This window comes from Tinamus guttatus, unplaced genomic scaffold, assembly GCF_059628265.1.
Source record: "Tinamus guttatus ecotype Peru unplaced genomic scaffold, ASM5962826v1 Tinamus_guttatus_pri_ptg000048l, whole genome shotgun sequence".
In the NCBI taxonomy this organism is placed as follows: Eukaryota; Metazoa; Chordata; class Aves; order Tinamiformes; family Tinamidae; genus Tinamus; species Tinamus guttatus.
Genome location: NW_028288582.1, coordinates 1,632,831 through 1,651,076, shown reverse-complemented (window position 1 = coordinate 1,651,076; position 18,246 = coordinate 1,632,831). Strand labels below are relative to the sequence as shown.

Genomic DNA, 18,246 nt, shown 5'->3' with positions numbered 1-18,246 from the left:
ATCTGGAGGATGGCCTGGCTGTGATCCTGCTTGCCCCGTCCTTCTCCCTGTGCCCTGGTTCCGTAAGGATGAATGAAGGGGACGGTCACTGCTGTCTTGTTCCCAGCTGCCCTTTTTAGAGGCACTCAAGAGCAGGCTGGCGATAAGGACCCTCATGTGTTCAAGCCCAGCCCTGCAGGATCACGGGGCAGAGCTCTGAGCAGCTCTGAGGTCTTGTCCTTTTTTGCAGCTATTCCTCTCCAGTGCTCGAGGAGGGAATTTCTGCAGTTGATGCTTTTATCAGTAATCATTTTGTGCTGGGAAGAGGATCTTGTTATTGTATAAGGTGTTTGAGATTCCTGCAGGCTGCCTTTAGGGAGCCCTGCATGTGGCAGTCTAGGTTAGCGTCTCCTGATCCTTTCCACTTTATTGCTTGCCTTGGAGATGACGAGATATATAGTTATGGCATTTAAAACATCAGCATCGTCACCAACATATATGGGTACAGTTAGCTCCCTTTTGGTCTTGTTTCTTTGCCTTTCCCATAATTACTCTAGGAATTACCTCGAACATTAAATGGTAAAGCTTCCTACCTACAAATGCTTGGTGAAGACCTGATGTTGCTTTTCCTGATAAGCTGTGAAGCCAGGACACCTAAGAGGTGCTGATGAGCACCAGCTGGCAAAGGCAGCACCCAGCACAACTCTGGCTCACAGAAATGGATGGGGTTGTGCAAGAGCTTTGCAGCAATTTTAATGGAAAGCACCACTTTGTTCAATGAAACTTTATCATTGCTCCAAGAAAACAAATTCCAGAAATATAAGTAATAATAATAATATTACTATTAAAGAGGGAGTGGAAGAGAGAGAGAAGATGTAGGAGAAATAGGGAAAAATGCCCTAGCAGCCTCAAGAGAAGTGAGGAAGAATCTAGACCAACTGTGGCCTATATATATCTTATGATTGTGACGATTTTTGTAGGACGCTGAAGAGAAGAGAGATGCCTGCAATACCAGTGCCTTGCTAGCTGATCGAGTTGGATATTACTGGCTCTTTTGCCCAAGGCGTTCCTGATTTAGGGGCTCCGTAGGAGTTACATTATTCAAAGTTTATTTAAAATAATTGCTTTAATCGTGTATATATTGTCACAGCGTAAGGAACCAGAAAATTGCGTTGCATAATTCCCTTGCAGTTGTCGCCGCGAAGTCTCCCGTCTGCTTCGCTAACGCAGAGCAGATATTTGATGTGAAATCACTGCCTTCGTGCACAGGGGCTGCCGCGCTTGGGAGTTGAAGGAGAGCGATAGCTCGTATATTTGTATTTTATCTGCCGCGCTTAACAATTGAATGAAAGAAACGTGTTAGCAGAGGTCGAGCATTGTTTGAACGTGTTGCAAATGGTTTCCCAGGGAAACAGCAAATCAGTACTCGTAGCCTCCCGCAGCACCTCCAGAACAACATCCAGCCACCAGCCATAGCCGGGTGATCGCTGGAGTACCGGGACCAAAGCGATGCACACTCGAGACGAAGCGAACGCGTGAGTAGGAGAACAACTGCAGAGGATGAAGAAACATTCGGCAAGAGTGGCACCGTTACCCTCTTACAGTGTTTCTGAACTAAATTCGCCCGTACCAGACGGTAAATGCTTTTTTTTGCTGTATATCTAACGCTAGGCAGAAAATTACTTTGCATGCTACCCCTGCCCGGTTCCATGCAAAGCGGAATGCGTGTGTGTGTGTGTATATGTATTTTTAAAGTAAGTTATGCTTTAATAGCATTTCTAGCACTGTATTAATTTTCTAGGAGAAGTGCAGTCAAAATTTCTACATTTTCAGTGTTCAAGTGATGTGATTGATCTCTGATAAAGAAACTAACGTTGAAATGAACTGAAAAAGTTTTGTTTTACTTTGATTTTTGCTTTACAAAAAAGACAGGCACTATGTTGTTCCAAACTATGCTATTCAGTTTTCTGTAGCGTTTTAATATTGTGCTCTACATTTATCTTTCATGTTTTAAAGACAGAGGCACCAACTTTTTGGGCTTGCTGTCCCTTAACTGGAGACAGCAATCACTCCCTCTGAACTGCTTTCTCCCCCTGCTTGTTTTCAGCATAGTGTCAGTGCTAAAGCAAGTCTTTAAAGCCACAAAATAGAAATTTTGGGGAAAACCTCTTGTGTGCTCTTGGTTGACGTGACATCCCAGCGCGAAGCGCAGAGGGGATGCTCATCCCTGGCTGAGTGCAAGACAACTTTGCCTCGTACTTAGGTGTTGATTGAAATTTTGGTGATGCTGCCCGATGCTAGAGATCCCTGTGTTGTGTGAGCTGTGATGCAGATACGAAGCTCGGCATGCTGAGAATACGCAGGAGGCGTTTTTGTGGTATCAGTCAACCCCTAAACGAAAGCTTTCTAAAGAGCATTTCTAAATCTCCATTCATGGCTTATTTAATGTAGAGATCTGGGGGTGTAACTGCATTTTTTGTTTTCAGCGTTGGGTATTTTTAAGAGTTGAGTACTACTTTGCAAAGTTGCTTATTCTGTCGGCAATGATCCCTCTCCGCAGCAGGGGTGATCGCTTGTTTAGGATGCTCTAGCTGTAAAACGGTGCGGTGTGCGCGTTCGGCCTTTCGCTCGGTGTTATTCCCAGCAGCAGTGAAGATGTGATTCTTTTGTGTGTGTTAAATTCAGCGCCACATCCCGGATAAAAACAACGTCTGGACACGGTGCAGTGGTGCTCGGTGGAGTGTGATAGCGCCGTGAGGCTTCAGTCGGCCTGGCCATGACTGACATAAATGAGCATGGGGCTGGCTTGGCAGTAGAGCAGGCGATCTGCAGTGTCCTTTTCCTGTGGGCTGTGTGCTTGGTCCTGAGCGTATCACAGCCCTGGGAGGCCCTGAAGAGAGGGGAAAGCGATGTAGAGTCGACTGCTCGTGTTTGGTCCTCGGCTGTGGCACCACGCTGGATTTTAGGAAGTGCAAAATGGCCGCTCGTGTGCTCGCCCGGCGCTCGACGAGCAGCGCTGTGGTAGGGGGAGCCGCTCAACGTGCTGACCCGTGGGGGCTTGTCGGCCTCGGCCTGCACGTTAAATGTGGATGTGTGCAGCCAGTTTTACAGCTCAGGAAGGTTTTAGCAGAGATTTCCAAGGAATCCTAATGGGGCAAGGCCAAGTACCTGAGCCAGGTGGGTTGTCTCCACGTGGCATGGAGGAGATCTACCCTGACGTGCCATCAGGGAAAAGCAGGGCCGAGGCCTTTGCGACCCAAAGGGCAGTGCAGAAAACACTGGGGAGATGTCTTCTGTGCCTCCAGGGGATCAAAAAGCAATGGGCAGTGATAAGTACTGGTTCTAACCCTAGCTGCTGACCTGTAAAATGTTATTTTATCCCACTCGTGTTCAGAAATGCTTCTTTAGGACCTAAGTCAGGCAAGTAAATTGAAGCACGTGCTTCATACACAGCTTCCAGGCGTGTCCTCAAGTGCTGCCATGGTTTGGACCGAAGGCAGCCAGATTTGGGCTTATCCAGGTGCATCTAAATGCAAACCTCCAGTGCTGAGAAAGTAGTCTGAGTGTCCTGGAATCCATGGGAGAGTTGGACACCTCTGAGCAGTGAGTCAGCTCCTCTTTAAGGCCGGTATATAAAGAAGGTAGCGTGAATCACTGCCTGGAGACACTCATCAAGTGGGAAAGATAAAAATTCGCTTAGAAAATAAATATAAACAATTTGATATTGAGTTAGATAGCAGTGTGTGAACTGCTTCTGCAGTCATATCTTGTGAGACCCATGAACCTGCCTGGATTTACTGCAATGTTTCCTGAAAGGGTAAGCAATATGTTATACTGTTGTTTAATAACGAAGTGCATAATTCATTTACAAAGTTTACAACAGAGATTTTCTTCCCTGGGATGATATGCAGCTTTCAACCAAATGAGGTGCGTTCATCTAGAGTGCTGGAGCAATGGGAAGTGGCTCTAGTCTAATTGCTCCTCTTGCTTGGTTCCAGTTAGTGTGTGTCAAACCTGTTGGGACAGGGAAAGTCACTTAGATGTGTCACAGCAAAGAATATCCCTTTGAAAGGGTCTCTGCAATGTCCCTGCTGGGCTGTTTCCTCAGAAGGATACGTGTTGACTTCGAATGAAGTCCACCTCCAGTGAGGTCTGCTGTGGAAAGCCAATATCACTAAACTCAGGTGTCTTCCCAGTCCCTGCAGCGGGGTTTGGGTCCTCTCCTCATGACCTGAAGCTGTTCTCCATGTATTCCCCTTAGTTTTGGCCAGGCGGACACACAGCTGGATTCCCCGCGTGCTGCACCGCTGTGCTGGCCTCCTCTTCCTCTGCAGCTCCATAGCAGCCCAGCCTGGCTTTCCTTGGCAGTTATTAGCTAAAAAATGGCGCTTTGAGAAGTTCACGTTTTCTCTTGTGGCTACTCTGTGAGTTGGGTGGGTTAGAGGGAAGCATATTTGCGTGCCTGGATCTGTTCTCCCCAGGCTTCGTTGTGGATATCCAGATCGGTAAGGAAAGAAGGAGCAAAAGCAGAGGCTCTGCACATGGGAGATATTCTCTGCTGATGGAGGAAATATTAAATCTCTTAGAATTGAATGTTTTCTAATTGATAAGTTGTCAAAGCCACATATGAGATTTTGACAAAGCATTGGTTTATTTTTCAAGGCAAATGGTGATGCCAGCAATGATTTCAGATGGGAGAATCCAGCCCAAAATATTCCACGGCAAATGGATGTCTTGAGGCAAATAATTTTGTATAGATGAATGTAGATCATTTTGTACAGCAGTTCTGGAAGTTTTCTTTTTAGCATATTATTATCATTATTTGCAGCTGTTTTTCTGCTTTCCATTTTTTTTGCCTTGCTTTGAACAAAATGTAAGGGTTTAACCCTTAATACTAGCCCTTTCTGGTACAAATGCAAAAGTAAAGATCGTATAATTTGCTCTCTGCATTTCTACATCCAAAGCAAGCCTCGTTCTTGCATTACCATATTGCCCTTTCCAGTTCCCTTTCAGATCTGTGTCCTGCATTGATTTGAGTCAAGGCCATAGAAGAGTCCTTCAAACCCAAAATATGTCACTCCAAATGTCATGTAGCTAGGTTTTAAAATACATCATTGCTTTCTCCATCTGCCAGTTCCACCAGAGATGTTATTCAATAAACTTTTTTTTCTGAGATTTGTTCCAACACCTAGGCTGGTGCTGCTGTATCATTTTTGGTGCCAATCAATGGGATTCCTTGTCAGCTCTTGAATAGAGGCAGCGATATTTGTCTGAATTATGTTGAAATAGGAATGGGAAAAACATCATCTCGGCTCAAATGGATGAGGAGATAAAAAGCTGGGAGTAGAAGGACATTTCTATGCTCTTAGCTGTATTTTCAGTTAGGTGTAGAAGGATGAGCAAGTGGAGCAGAGCCTTGGCTAGAGATTGGAATTTTTTAGTAATTTTCTCTGTCTTGAGAAAACATCTTAAGCTCAAATTCTTGAAGTGATACAAAGGAGAGACGTTCAATTCAGTAAGAGACAAGCTGTGTAAACCTCCAGGGACGGCCTTCCATTACGTTCATGGTAGTTTCTGCAACTCTTCCCAAAAACCTTGTCCACAGGTTCCTTACAGCCAGCAAAACCTTAATATGCGGCCTGTAAAGGGATTTTTTTTTTTAATGGTTGCAGCTGTTGAACATAACGATGTTGCAGCCTAGATTTGTTTTGTGCTGCAGTCCCCAGCTGGCTCTTCTAGGACACCGTCTGTGTGCAGACCTTGCACGTCGCTATCCCCAGGTCTGTGCAGAAAGCAGGGTTGGACAAGAAAAAATTGTAGCTGATGTACACAAAGATGCAGCTACAGACTTCCAAGTGCAACTAAAAGGTGAATACTGATACATATCTACCCACATTACCTTGTGCAGTGGGAGCTCCTTGATTCCTTGATGTATGTGCATTAAATCTCAGTATTATTAATGCTACTACTGCTAATAATAACGTGGTGCGTTCCACATACTTTATGCATAAATCTCACTATCTTTCCCCTCCAAACATGGCCAGTGTGTGCACATGTTCCACCTTGTCTTCCTGGGGCCTTCCACAGGCTTTGAAGTTTGTATGAATGGATGGCACAGATGAAACCTGCACTCAGACCATCAATCAGACCAAATCGGGCACTGGAAGGTAGCGTGATGCAGCTTCCATGTGGGCTGAAGTATCGAGAACTCTCTTCTACATGGCCATCAAAGTGGGAAGCAAATATACATGTGAGGTTTGCCAGGAGCAGGTGAAGTACAAGCGGGACATGGATCTACTGGAGAAAGTCCAGCGCAGGGCTACAAGGATGATCAGGGGCCTGGAACATCTGCCCTATGAGGAGAGGCTGAGGGAGCTGGGCCTGTTCAGCCTGGAGAAGAGAAGGCTGAGAGGGGACCTGAGCAGTGTCTAGAAGTACCTCAAGGGAGGCAGTGAGGAGGATGGGGCCGGCCGCTTTTCAGTGGTGGCCACCAACAGAACTAGAGGAAATGGCCGGAAACTGAAACACCAAAAGTTCCACATGAACTTAAAGAAAAATTTCTTGCCAGTGAGGGTGACAGAGCACTGGAACAGGCTGCCCAGAGAGGTTGTGGAGTCTCCTTCTCTGGAGATCTTCCAAACTTGGATGCCACCCTGTGTAATGTGCTCCAGGTGACCCTGTGTGTGCAGGAGGGTTGAACTAGATGATTTCCAAAGGTCCCTTCCACCCTTAATGACTCTATAATTCTATGAAATCCTTGGGTTTTTTTTCGGAACTGACCTGTGCCATGCATAGAGGCTCTTACCTGATTCTGGTGGTTCATGTGGCTCCAAGTTCTTCAAAGCGCCAGGGCTCCTAATGCCAGTTGCAAATGCACTCTACACCTCATTAGCTTCAAGGATTCCTTTTATTTCTTTTGCTGAAAGCTACCTTACAGCATCACAGTTGAGGAGTCGAATGTTATTTTCATCTTTGATTTGTTGGTACATCAAATCAGTGTATTCACATAGTGTCAGGTTTTCCCACTGTTTTAGGTTGTTGCACATTTTTTTCCAGATCTTGCTCATAAACGGAATCAAAGTACTTTTCCATGGCCAAAGCATGAGATACGACTGGGATGTGCTGGGCAGGGGTCAGTTTTCTGACTATCTCATCTGGGTTTCCTTCCCTCATGGATAGGCTGGTCCTGCCCACTCCGGAGGGAGAAGTTAGGTGCAAGGATCTCGACCGACGCATCGCTGATCCGGCAGTGAGTTGGTTTACGGGGTGATGATACGTCAGTTATTTAATCCCTCTGCTCATTTTATACCAAGGCTAGGAGGGCATGTGTAAATGGTCGAGATTTTTTTTCTCTGATTGAGAGTAGAGTTGCTGTCTGCCGTTTTGCAGCAAATGTCTGTGTGCAGGCGCTGAAGGGAGATTTGGCAGAAATTGCAGATGGATGTCACTGTTCAAGTACAGCAGAAATATCTGCTTTTTTGCATTCTGCTCTTGACAATGGTTAATCACAGCACAAGAGAAATGCACCATCACTGAGTCATTTGTTTTTCATTAAAATCTGAAAACCTTGTTTTCCCCTAGGACAAAAGAAATTGTTGTAACCTTCGCATCCCCTTCAAATATAAAAACTGCCAAAACAAGCGAATAGTAAACGAGCAGCACATCACTCTGAAGGGACAAGTATGCATTAACTCGAATGCACAGAGACCGGTTGCAGAAAGATGTATTTAAATGAACAGCATTGCTCGTGTCTGAGATGTAGGGAATTTATTTTTCTTTGTGAAGAAAAAGAAGACCTGTTTATTCCTTCAACTTGTGCAGTGTCTGCAAAGATGCCTGTAATTTGTTTCCTTGGTGGCCTGGAGTCAAACGCCTGGTTCTGAGCGCACGCAAAATTGGGGAGAGCACGGGGAGCACTCGCTCTACTGGGTAGCATGGCAAGGTAAAGGAAGCAACGGGGAAGGAAGCAATTCTTTCACTCGTGTCCAAGTTAGCGGGAACATTCAACCAACATATTTCCACCTAACCCCAGCACAGCTTCTATCTCCATCCCTCTGTCAAAACCCAGCAGCTGCTTTTGTGGTAGTGGTGTCTAAGTTATATTTTTGTCCATGCCGTGACAGAGGCGTATAGGAGCTGAGATTTCAAGGACACAGTAAAATATACAGATTTTAATTAAAAAAGGGAGACTGTAGATACCTTGACTGGTATTTTAGAAAGACCTGTCTCTGCTGACTTCAGTGGGAGCCATGGGAGACCACTCCTGGTTTTGGGAATGTAATCCTGCATGTGGGAATGTAGTCTCTGCATTTCTTAAAAGTGCAAATGCCAGATTATGAGTGTAAAATACAAAGAAACTGCCCAGCTCATTAACATCACCTCTTTAACCATCAATTTAGTTGTGTAATCAAAAAAGAGCACGTGTTTTGGCACACCCAGCAAGCCAGATGCTGCTGCCTCTAAATAAGCAAACAGTTTGTGTCAGTAATCCAGTGTCGTGAATGCATGGATGCCTTTCAGATGAGAATTCAATTACCTGTGTGAGAGGGTCTAAATTTCCATCAGGGAAGCTGGTTTAAAAAAGAAATTAATCAAAGGTGTGATGACCAGGCCATACAAATTACTTTTGGGGTTGCATTTCTATGTTGCATTGATTATTTTAATTGGTAGCTCATTCCATCCATTTTTTTAACGACAACTCGGAAGCCAGAAAAGATATCCCTAAAAAAACAATGTTCTTAGTATCCTGAGCAATGGTGCCACATGCAAAATGTGTTGTGCACACCAAAATAATCTGAAAATCATTGATTTTTGAATCTCAAAGAAGCATTCCTTCTCCCCGAGCCCTTGCAAAACAGCAGGATGACCAGCCTGAATCTGAGGAGAGGGCAAATTCTCTCTCTCTGTGAGCTGCATAGCAAGATCTGTGTGTGCAGAAGTTTCTCACGTCTTTCAGAGGGGGCTGAGGGCAAGGGAGCTGCGAGCAGTTTACAGATGGGAGATGAAAATGGCTCTCAGGACCAGGCTGCTGGTTCCTGAATCAAATCAAGGCGCTGCGAGCAGCAGCTCGTGGTGGCTCCGAAACCGCAGCAGGGTTTCAGAGAGTGTTCAACCATGTGAGAAATAGGCACTTTGAAGATATTAGTCATGTGGTTTAGGTTAGTCACAAGCATAATTTCCTTGCTAAATTGAAGCACACTGGAATAAGTGTATAATAATGAATGCGGAATGAGGGCAGACTTTATTAGAAGCCTGTGGAAAGCCATGGGTTCCCCTGGCAGGGTTCCTTTTGGTCTCCGTGTGCAGAAAACTGATTTTATTTCCTCTCCCATAAAGCCTCTGCACCAATAATTAAGTGTTCTACATGGATCTGACTCACTGAATTGTGCTAGATACCATCATGTGTGGGCTTTTCCTCTTCTCTCCTCTCCTTTGCTAAGCCCATGGCAAAATATACATTGCCTTCCTATTCACTTATAACCTCCAAGAAATCAAGGAACACCTCAGGCCACCTGTCCACATTTTTCCTATTGGTTAGGTTTTCCCAATCTCTTTGCATTCCCTTAACGTGCCAAGTGACGCACAAAACGTAGATTTATTTTCAGCCTGTGAGTTGTCTGTGCTAAAACCATGAGCCGTGTTTGGGCCCAGGGTTGACTGTTGTTCTGCAGACTCTGGCTGTGGCTTCTGCACGCTCCGAGTTAGAGATCATGCTATAAGCTCTTGCATCAAGTAGCCTGGTTAAAAGAAAGGTCAGGCAAAGTAGTCAGATAAAATGTTCAACCCGGTTAAAACATCTCCGGGCGAGATGGTTGTTTTCCCCTTTATAGTCAAGGAGAGGAGCAGACAATTCTGAGGCACAGTTTCTCTCCTCCAAAGGTTGATAACTAATCCCACCTGGAAAGTGTCACTCCTCCTTCTTTCTGGAGGAGGAATGTTACGGCACTTCTCTACTGGGTGGCTGTTTCTCTGTCCACGCTTGGCCCACGCTGGTAATAACTGCTGCTTGGGAAGGGAAAGCCCCAGCTTCTCCTGCTCCCCATCCCCATGTTTGTCCAGGCTGGCAGCACCTTGCCCGTGTCCTGTTGGAGCAGGCACGGTCTCATGGATGAAGACCATGAGGTCTCCAAAGGCACATGGGATTCATGAAGGGAAGCAGAAGTTCAGTGGCAAATGCTGCTCTTGATCTCTCTGGTTGTCCTTGCTGCTTATAAAATCATAGGTTTGGATAAATTAGCCCAGCATACGTCTATTCATCTTCCCTGTCAAAGTATATCCATAAAATATATTCAGATTCAGTAGCATGAAATGGCCTAGTCCAAGGTTTTCTAGCTGTAACAGTGAAATACTAATAAATTACTGTGCTACCTGGTTGCTTTCAAATATGGGAGAAGATGTCACTAAATCATACAGTGACTGTTGATTAAATATGGTTTCTTAAATTGCAGTTTTAGTTTCAGCTTAATGTACAGAAGAAGATTGATGCTGCTTTGTTATACTAGATATAAATAACTTGGAGCTCTATTTGCATGTGAGGAAAATAGGTTTTCCTGAGATTCTGGTTGCAGATCATCTTGCAAGAGTTCTGCTGAGTGTAATCTGAACCTTGGTGTTGTTCTAAATTAGGTCTGACTTACAATGTGGCATGAGTCTTTTAACGTGATGAAATCTCTTTAAATGATACATATCAAAGTGAGCACTGATCTGGGTCAAGGCACCTTGGTGGCTGATTCTCAGAGGAGAGGCAGTCAGCAAATGCTTTCTGAAAATAAAGTTTCATTAAGTTGGGGACCTGAAAAAGCATAAGTGCCTTTTGAATACCAAAATAGCAGAAAACACGGATCATCTCAACCTCGGGGATTTTGGAATCGACTTTCCACTGTCGAATAAAGGCATCGTAGTGCTTCTTTGTGGTGTGAATGGCCCAAGGCTACTATTTCTCTTGTACTTTTCAACTCAAAGTGATTTGCAATATTTTTGCTAAGTCTTATGAAGTAGGTAAAATCGTCCTTATTTTGTAAGTGGGAAGAGGAAGCCTTGGGATTGTGAAATGACCAGGGCCACAGAGGGAGTTGTGCAGCTGTTAGACGATGTTTTTCTCGATTGAAAAATAAATATATGATCATGAATAGCTTCTTAACAGTTTGAAAATATCCTGTGGACTCTCAAAGGTCTCTCAAAGAGTGATGCCACCAAAGATGAAGAGGAAAGGCAATATAGTGCTTAGACACCATATAGGTTTTTATCTTTCAAAGTTGACTTTGATGGGCCTGCTGTTGTAGATTGTGTTTTGGATTCTTCAGTGATTGAATTTTTCAGGCGATGTGGGAAGGTGATGGTTTGGGTGTCACCCTCATATTGGAGTTTTCCTTTACTGGTCAGACAAAAAAGAGCATCTTTGAGCGAAATTATCTATAGGAGGTTAACTGCTAATTCAGTCTACTTGCTGGGCCAAAAAATGACTTTGCAGATTCCAGACAGTTTGACAGAGGATTTTTCTCTGTAGTATTTTGTTTTATACAACTCTTCTTGTGTGGTCTTTGCAGTTAGATCTGGTGAATCAAACATAGCTTCAAGTTCATTGGGTCATATGTTCAGTTCCGAGGGTCGTATGAACCCTACTTTCCTCTGGCAAAAGGATGTTTGATTTTCTTCACGCAGTTTCTTGATTACTGTCCTGACTTTAGAATATATTTGATGATGTTATTTGACATGCAGCTATATGCACAACGCGTACTGGAATGGCTCACCTTCTAAAGTAGCACGTTGCCTTTAGAGATGTTCAGTCTATTTATACCATATTCGGCACTATGCACCATGAGGGTTTTATGAATATTTTTGTATTCTTTCAATCCTTCCAAATCATGGCAAAATCGATGGCTGCTCCATGTATGTATGACTTCCAGAAGGTTGGGTAAGGTGGTCACCATATGAAATAGCAGCTGCAGAGAAGGTGGTGGGTACCAACACTGGCTAATGAACACATCTTCGTACTTACCCAAATGACCTCTCAGCTTGCCTTTTGACTTGGAAGAGGACTCTGATGTGCTGCTCATGTGCTGACTGTTAAACACATGCCCAACCTTCAATAAATTAGGGAGTTTGTGCAAGAAGTTTGTCAAACAGAAGATGACCAGGCTCACTTTGCCAGATTCCAACCCTGCACTCTTTCCTGTTATTTGCTGGTTCTTAATCCGGTCCTTCAAGTTCTTGCTCATAGAATGTGGTATCCTTCTCATCGGGAAACTCTTCATTTGATGCCACTGCTATTTCTGGGTCCTTGGTCTTGTCTGCTGCCTTCCACATCTGCACATCCTCTGTGAACTGCAGCACTGTGATATTATCTGTGCATATGAAGAAGAAAATGCAACTCTTCTGAAGACACAGAGGTTCTGACTTGCTACACATGAAGACTGAAAACTAATCTCTGTGATGATTTAACAGAAGTCTTCATCCTAGACTTTTCAGTGGCCTTGGCTTCATTCCATACAAGAGTGTCATGGACAAGCCGTGGGTAATTTTGCAGGACTGCAAGGGAACCCTCCACTTGAGAGGCTCTCAGCATTGACCCCAGGAGACCATCACTCCATGGCCCTCCTTCCCACACTATGGGAGAATGGTGACCTCTCCTTTTGCCTGATTCAGGGTCAGTGCTCAGGAAGGGACCCACGTGAGTACAAATTCCTTTGACTGTTCCGACCCTATGGATGAAGCCTGTGGATACGAATATACTGCAGTATAAGGCTGTAAATTCATCAGGGGAAAGACTGGTTTTCATACAGCATCTTTTATCTATAAGGGGGGAGAGAATTAAGAATTTATTGAATTAATCATTTATTCATTTACTTTATTCTGACCAGAGCTGAAGCTTTGATTTTTGCCATGTGCTTCCCTTCTCCCGCTGAAACCTTGATATGCATTTCACTGTTTCACTGACAGAGTGTTTGAAAGCCCCGCTTTCCTCCTGGGAGTTTACAGCCAAACTGATGCAAACTCTTTCTTCTCAGGTGTCTCACGATCATCTGTCATCCAATGCAAGCCAGGAGGCAACTGCCCCAGCAGACACAGAGGCATGACTAGGCAGCTCTCCCCTTTATCTGTTGCTGAAGATTCTGCTGCTCCCATTCTTGAGCTGCAGAATCGAAGTCCCTCGGGCATCTATCGGCACAGCAGAGTCGAGAGGCAGAGCAGATCAGGTAGGCAAAGCAGCCGCCTTCCCGGCGTTCCAGTATGCCTGCGAAAGGCCCCTTTCGTCTGTCTTTTGAAAGATGGTGCAGAGTCAGAACGTGTTGACCTTAGTTTCTGGTGGTGTGAAGCGCAAAGCCACGTGAAAGTCCTTCCTGTACCTGTGTGCAAATATGGGCTAGGTGGGAAGGAAGCAAACACGGGAGAAAAAGCCCTCGGTCCCAATAGGAACATTCAATGTGTGAGAAATCAGATGGATAAGGCCAGTAGGCACAGAAGATCTTGAAAGGATGATTAACAGTAGCACATGAGTTAGTCTTACGAGGTGGTTGTGTTTCCTCAGCTTCAGCCTGGCCAGAGACCAGGACCATTAAAAGCCAGCCATATTCCTTCTCAAAGACAATGGCAATCTCAGCTCATACCACGGACGGTCTGACGAAGAGGAAGAGAAGGAGCAACAGGTGGAAGGATATCTAGGACAGACCATCACAGTTCAGATCATCGATCAGCTGCACATCAGGGCTTCCTTCAGGAATGTCACCCTCTTTACTGCAGAAGTTTAGCTCAAATGAACCTATAGGTATGGTGAACACTGACTTCTTCACCACAATGTGCATCCATCATCAGAAGGGGTGGGGTGGGAGCAGCCACAATATCCAACCACAGGCCTGTACTGTTGAGGAGAAGGAGGAAAGAGCAGATAAATGACTGAAATAGCGTAATCATCCAAGCTCTTTGGAAAAGTTTGTGTGTATATACTGGGAACAAAAAGGGGTGGAAGAAGAGTGGGATCTCCCTTGCGCACTGTAACTCTGGGAGATGAGCCTTTCTCCTGTCACTTCACTGACAACAGCAGCAAGAGGCAACATTTTCAGTCTTTCAAAGTGTAGGAAGTATGGAGAGAAGCATTGTTCCTGTAGATGGAACAGTGGAATAACAACAGGAATAACAGCAAAAAAAATCTGTTGATAGAGACCCTTAGAAAAATATTGGAGATGATTTTTGAAGCAAAGAGTAGATGATACAGCATCTTGCATTAAAGATCATACCTAAGATACTGAAGAGCTGATCTTTAAATATCAGACCAAGATAATTGCGTACATGCTGTCCCTAGGGTACATCCAAAACTGGATCCATCTGAAGTCCTCTAAGGCAGGACCTAAGTCTACTTGAAAAAGAGTAGTGCTTTCTTTGACAGTCTTCCAAACATGTACTTCGTGATATTTTTGGTTTGTTTTCTATCCTGATCTTCCCATCCTCAGTAGTGAGGTAGGATTTTCCTGACAAGAAGATGAACAAATAACAAGAATCTTCTTTTGTAGAATGCAGTTGTCACACAGTGAAGAGTTTGGAGGAAAAGACAGGTTTTGTTTTTCCTTATTTCATTCTTTCAAGACATAAAAGCAAAAGCCCTTTCCGTTACCATCTTGTCACAGAGACATCACAAGCAGAAATTATGTCACCCATAAACAATTGGACTCTACAGGGGGTTTTCTGCTGGCTGCCTTTCAACACAGTGTGCATTGACCAGTGTCATCTACGTGTGCCATCTGCAGTGTCATCTGCATTCTTTCGCTGTCATTTCATCCTCGTTGAGCTCTCACATTGCTTCCATGCTCTTGACAGGTTAAGTCTTTTGTTCTGTTGTTTTGTTTTAGGCTAATCTAAATTGAAAATGAAGGATTTCTGCTGCCTTACTAATTGTAAAATGCTGTCTACTAGTCACTCTGCCTAATGACTGTATTTGCTCTTCGTTGGCATATCATCATGTATCTGAGTACAAGTTCTACTTTCCAACTCAATCCAATTCCAACTTCATGACTTGAATCCAATGTAATAATGGACTGTGTGCCTATTATCCATGTGTTCCCACCATCTTTGAGGTCAGGCCCTGTGGTGTGATTTGTTTTGGTTTATTTATTTTAAATATTTCTTATTTTGTCCTTGTGAATCTTTGACCAAGACCTAGGTGTGCACATTTTCAAAGCGATTGTCATGCTACTAGGTCACTTTGGGCAGGGATCCATCCCAATCTCACTTGAGCTGTCTAAATCCATGTGCCTAGTCTAGACTGATTGGGTTCCTTCAGTAAGAAAAAGGGGAAGACCAGCACCTCCCATGGATAGCACATCCCTCCTGCCTCCCATGCATTAGAATGGGATGAGCCACCTTCTCTGTGCCTGTCCTTTTCCACAAAGTACTGAGAGATCCTACACAACAGTTTCAGTCTGAACATACAACTCTTTGCTAGCTGTATTACATGACATGATGCATCTAACCCCTTGTGAATTACAAAAGCTCCTCACTCCACATTATGATTAAATACTCTACACCCCGCTCTATATTTATGATTAAATCAGGCTAAAACCTAGATTGGTCTTTTAGACCAAGCTAGGACTTGCAATAAGTATATATTTCTGTGGCTTTCACTAACATTCAAACCTGGGACTGTAAAATTGAAATCAAATACTAATGGTAGTGTCATGCATAGTAACAGTAATTACATAGTTATTTGGTAATTGAAAAATAGAAGGCTTGCATAAAATGCTTTAGTCTTCTGTCATGTGATTACTTTAACTGTTAGCTGAAGAAGGACTAATTGCATGGTAGGTTTGCTTAGGAAGAAAACCTGCGAGTGAATGTTACGCAATATGTTCTTTTTAAGTCTTTCTAACTTGCAAATAAAGTATAATTTACCTCTTAACAGAAGATGCCAGTCATTATTAGTATCATAAAAATACCTATTTTCTCTTATCAGCCAAAGAGAATGTTAAAATGTTGTTTGTCTTTTCAGATTTGTGCCTAGTTTTAATGTGCATGTTTTTAATAACCCTTTAATTTTGTTTAAATCTTTGATTCACTGCTAAAACAGGGAGCAGCTAAATACTCATTATTTTCAGGAAAAAACCACTGTACACTTACAAAAAATGCTCCCTGCCTTGGTTAGAAAATTCTTGATTGCAAATGTGCTCTCTGGTATGATGAAATATTTTTTAGTTGTAATGCTTGTTTAATCTAATAACTTGGAAACTCAGTCTTGTATTTCTTCACAGGAAAAAAACAGTAGCATAAAAGGAAAGTAAAATTCAAGTCTGAAACTTTACCTCTCTCACACTTAAGTTAAAGCACTTTCCTCTTGAACAGTAGCTCTCCCTGCACTGGATCCATAGCTCCTCTTAACATCAATGATCATATGATTTTGAATAGTATTTCATGTCATGTGTTGATGCCATTGAGAATTGATAGGAATAGCTCATTTGGCATAGCCACAAGTCGTGATTTTTAAGGGAACTCCTGTTTCCCATCTCAAAGCAAGGTGAAATGTTCCGAGGTGGTAAATGTTTAGAGCTCACCACTGCCTCGCGTGCACAGGGGACCTAAATAAATCCTGTTACTGCTATTCGATAGCCAACACAATTGAATCAGTTGTTTTCAACTGGGGATCTCTGGACTCAAAATAAGATTTATGTGTTGCATCTCTGGAAGACTTGTGTGGAGAGCAAGTCATTAGTCAATGAGGTTAAATCCTCTACGGGGTCGACCACTTTCATGAGAGCCTGTGGTGGTCTGCTGATTAGGTCTAAAAACTCCTGTACTAGAATGGGAAACGACAGCTTTCCAATTTCTCCTTGGTTTTGTGTAGAGCTTTATTTTGAGGCATGCCAAGCTCCAGTTTTGTCCAGCTTCCTTTTTTTAACTTCAAAAGTGTAAATGCATAAACTTGACTGAAAAAAAAAACAACCTGTCTCCACTTTGATATATGAAACCAACAGACTGTTTCTTTTTCCCTTCTCGCCTTGCAAATAAAAATGCGGTTCTTGTGTTAAAATCTTGAATAATAACAACCTGTATCTGGCTTCAGATGTACAGGCTCTGATAGCTTTTATGTTGCAAACATGCACAGTAATTGACTTTATAATATAGTCAGTTCCAAGGGATGTAGCTCTGTTCTGGAGGTTTGGCTGACAGAAGGAAAGAGAGGCTGATAAAGCAAACAGTGGCAGCAGCTTAACCTAATGCTGTTTCCTCAGGCCGCTGCATTTGTTTGTATTTTGTTCCTATCCCCTTGAAATGACAGAGATGGTATTACTGAAGTATTTCTGTACAGGATTTCAGTGTTTGCAGCACATAGGGGAATTATGGAGAGAAGGGAGGGGGATGGTTTGTGTTTGGATCAGAAAGGGAGATTTTGCTGAGAATTGTTTGATATGGATTTGTTATGTGTGCAACTCTTCTCCCCTTTCTCTCTTTTTTTTTTCTCCTTTTTCTAGGAGAAGAAGGAACACAAACACACACAGAGAGCGGCAACCAAGAAGCAGAGGGACAGACACGGTGTCAGTCTTGCACGTCCACATTTCTTAAGCTTATCTGGAGATTTCTGATCATTTTGTCTGTCTCTTCCTCCTGGGTGGGGACCACGCAGTTTGTCAAAATCACGTATGAGACCTTTGACTGTCCCATTTTCATGACGTGGTTCTCAACAAACTGGAACATTATGGTTTTTCCCATTTATTATTCTGGGCACCTCGCAACTGCACAGGAAAAGCAGTCTCCAATCAAAAAAATCAGGTAGGCTTCATTGTGGCAGTATCTCTTTATACACTATGGTTTCCGTGGGCTGAAATGGCAGCTCTTTTCTCAGTCTGACCCATGGTGTCAGAAGGCAGAATAAAGGTCACGTTGTAGAAAATCTCGCTCATAAGGAGCTTACAAAAGGTTAACAGATGAGTGATATATGCTTGAATAAAGGGATAATTCTTAGAGGGTATTTTTATTGAGTTGAAAAGGTCAGCAAATTGGTTCTAATCCTGCTATTATATTATCTAGTATCCCTGTATTGTGTGTTCCTGTTTGGAATAGGCTTCCACCGAGCATTAATTAATATGTCCTGGAATATTTATGACAGAATCGTAGTGTAAAACACCAGCAGAACAACTCATAGCTGAGAAGGAAGGCGCTCAAAGCTGAGGTTTCCGTGGTGAAGACCATGGCTTGCTCTCTATGCTCAATGGGTATAGCAGGATGAAACTGTGACCTTGCCTCCACGTGCTGGATCAGAGCCTGGGGGAGAAGCAGCTCTGA

General features: G+C 43.5%; 1 protein-coding gene across 4 annotated transcripts in view; it reads left to right on the top strand.

Annotated features, from left to right (window-relative positions):
- SLC35F4 (solute carrier family 35 member F4) overlaps positions 1 to 18,246 on the top strand; it is a 98,380-nt gene that overhangs the window by 63,501 nt on the left and 16,633 nt on the right. The window contains exons 2-3 of one of the 4 annotated variants that reach the window (XM_088538648.1): positions 12,987 to 13,175; positions 17,436 to 17,733. In XM_088538648.1, the coding sequence (XP_088394774.1) occupies positions 12,987 to 13,175; positions 17,436 to 17,733 (487 nt within the window). Of the gene's footprint in view, positions 1 to 1,502; positions 1,616 to 12,986; positions 13,176 to 17,435; positions 17,734 to 18,246 lie in introns of those variants that run through there. The other 3 variants (XM_088538653.1, XM_088538652.1, XM_088538658.1) reach the window with 3 other exon arrangements.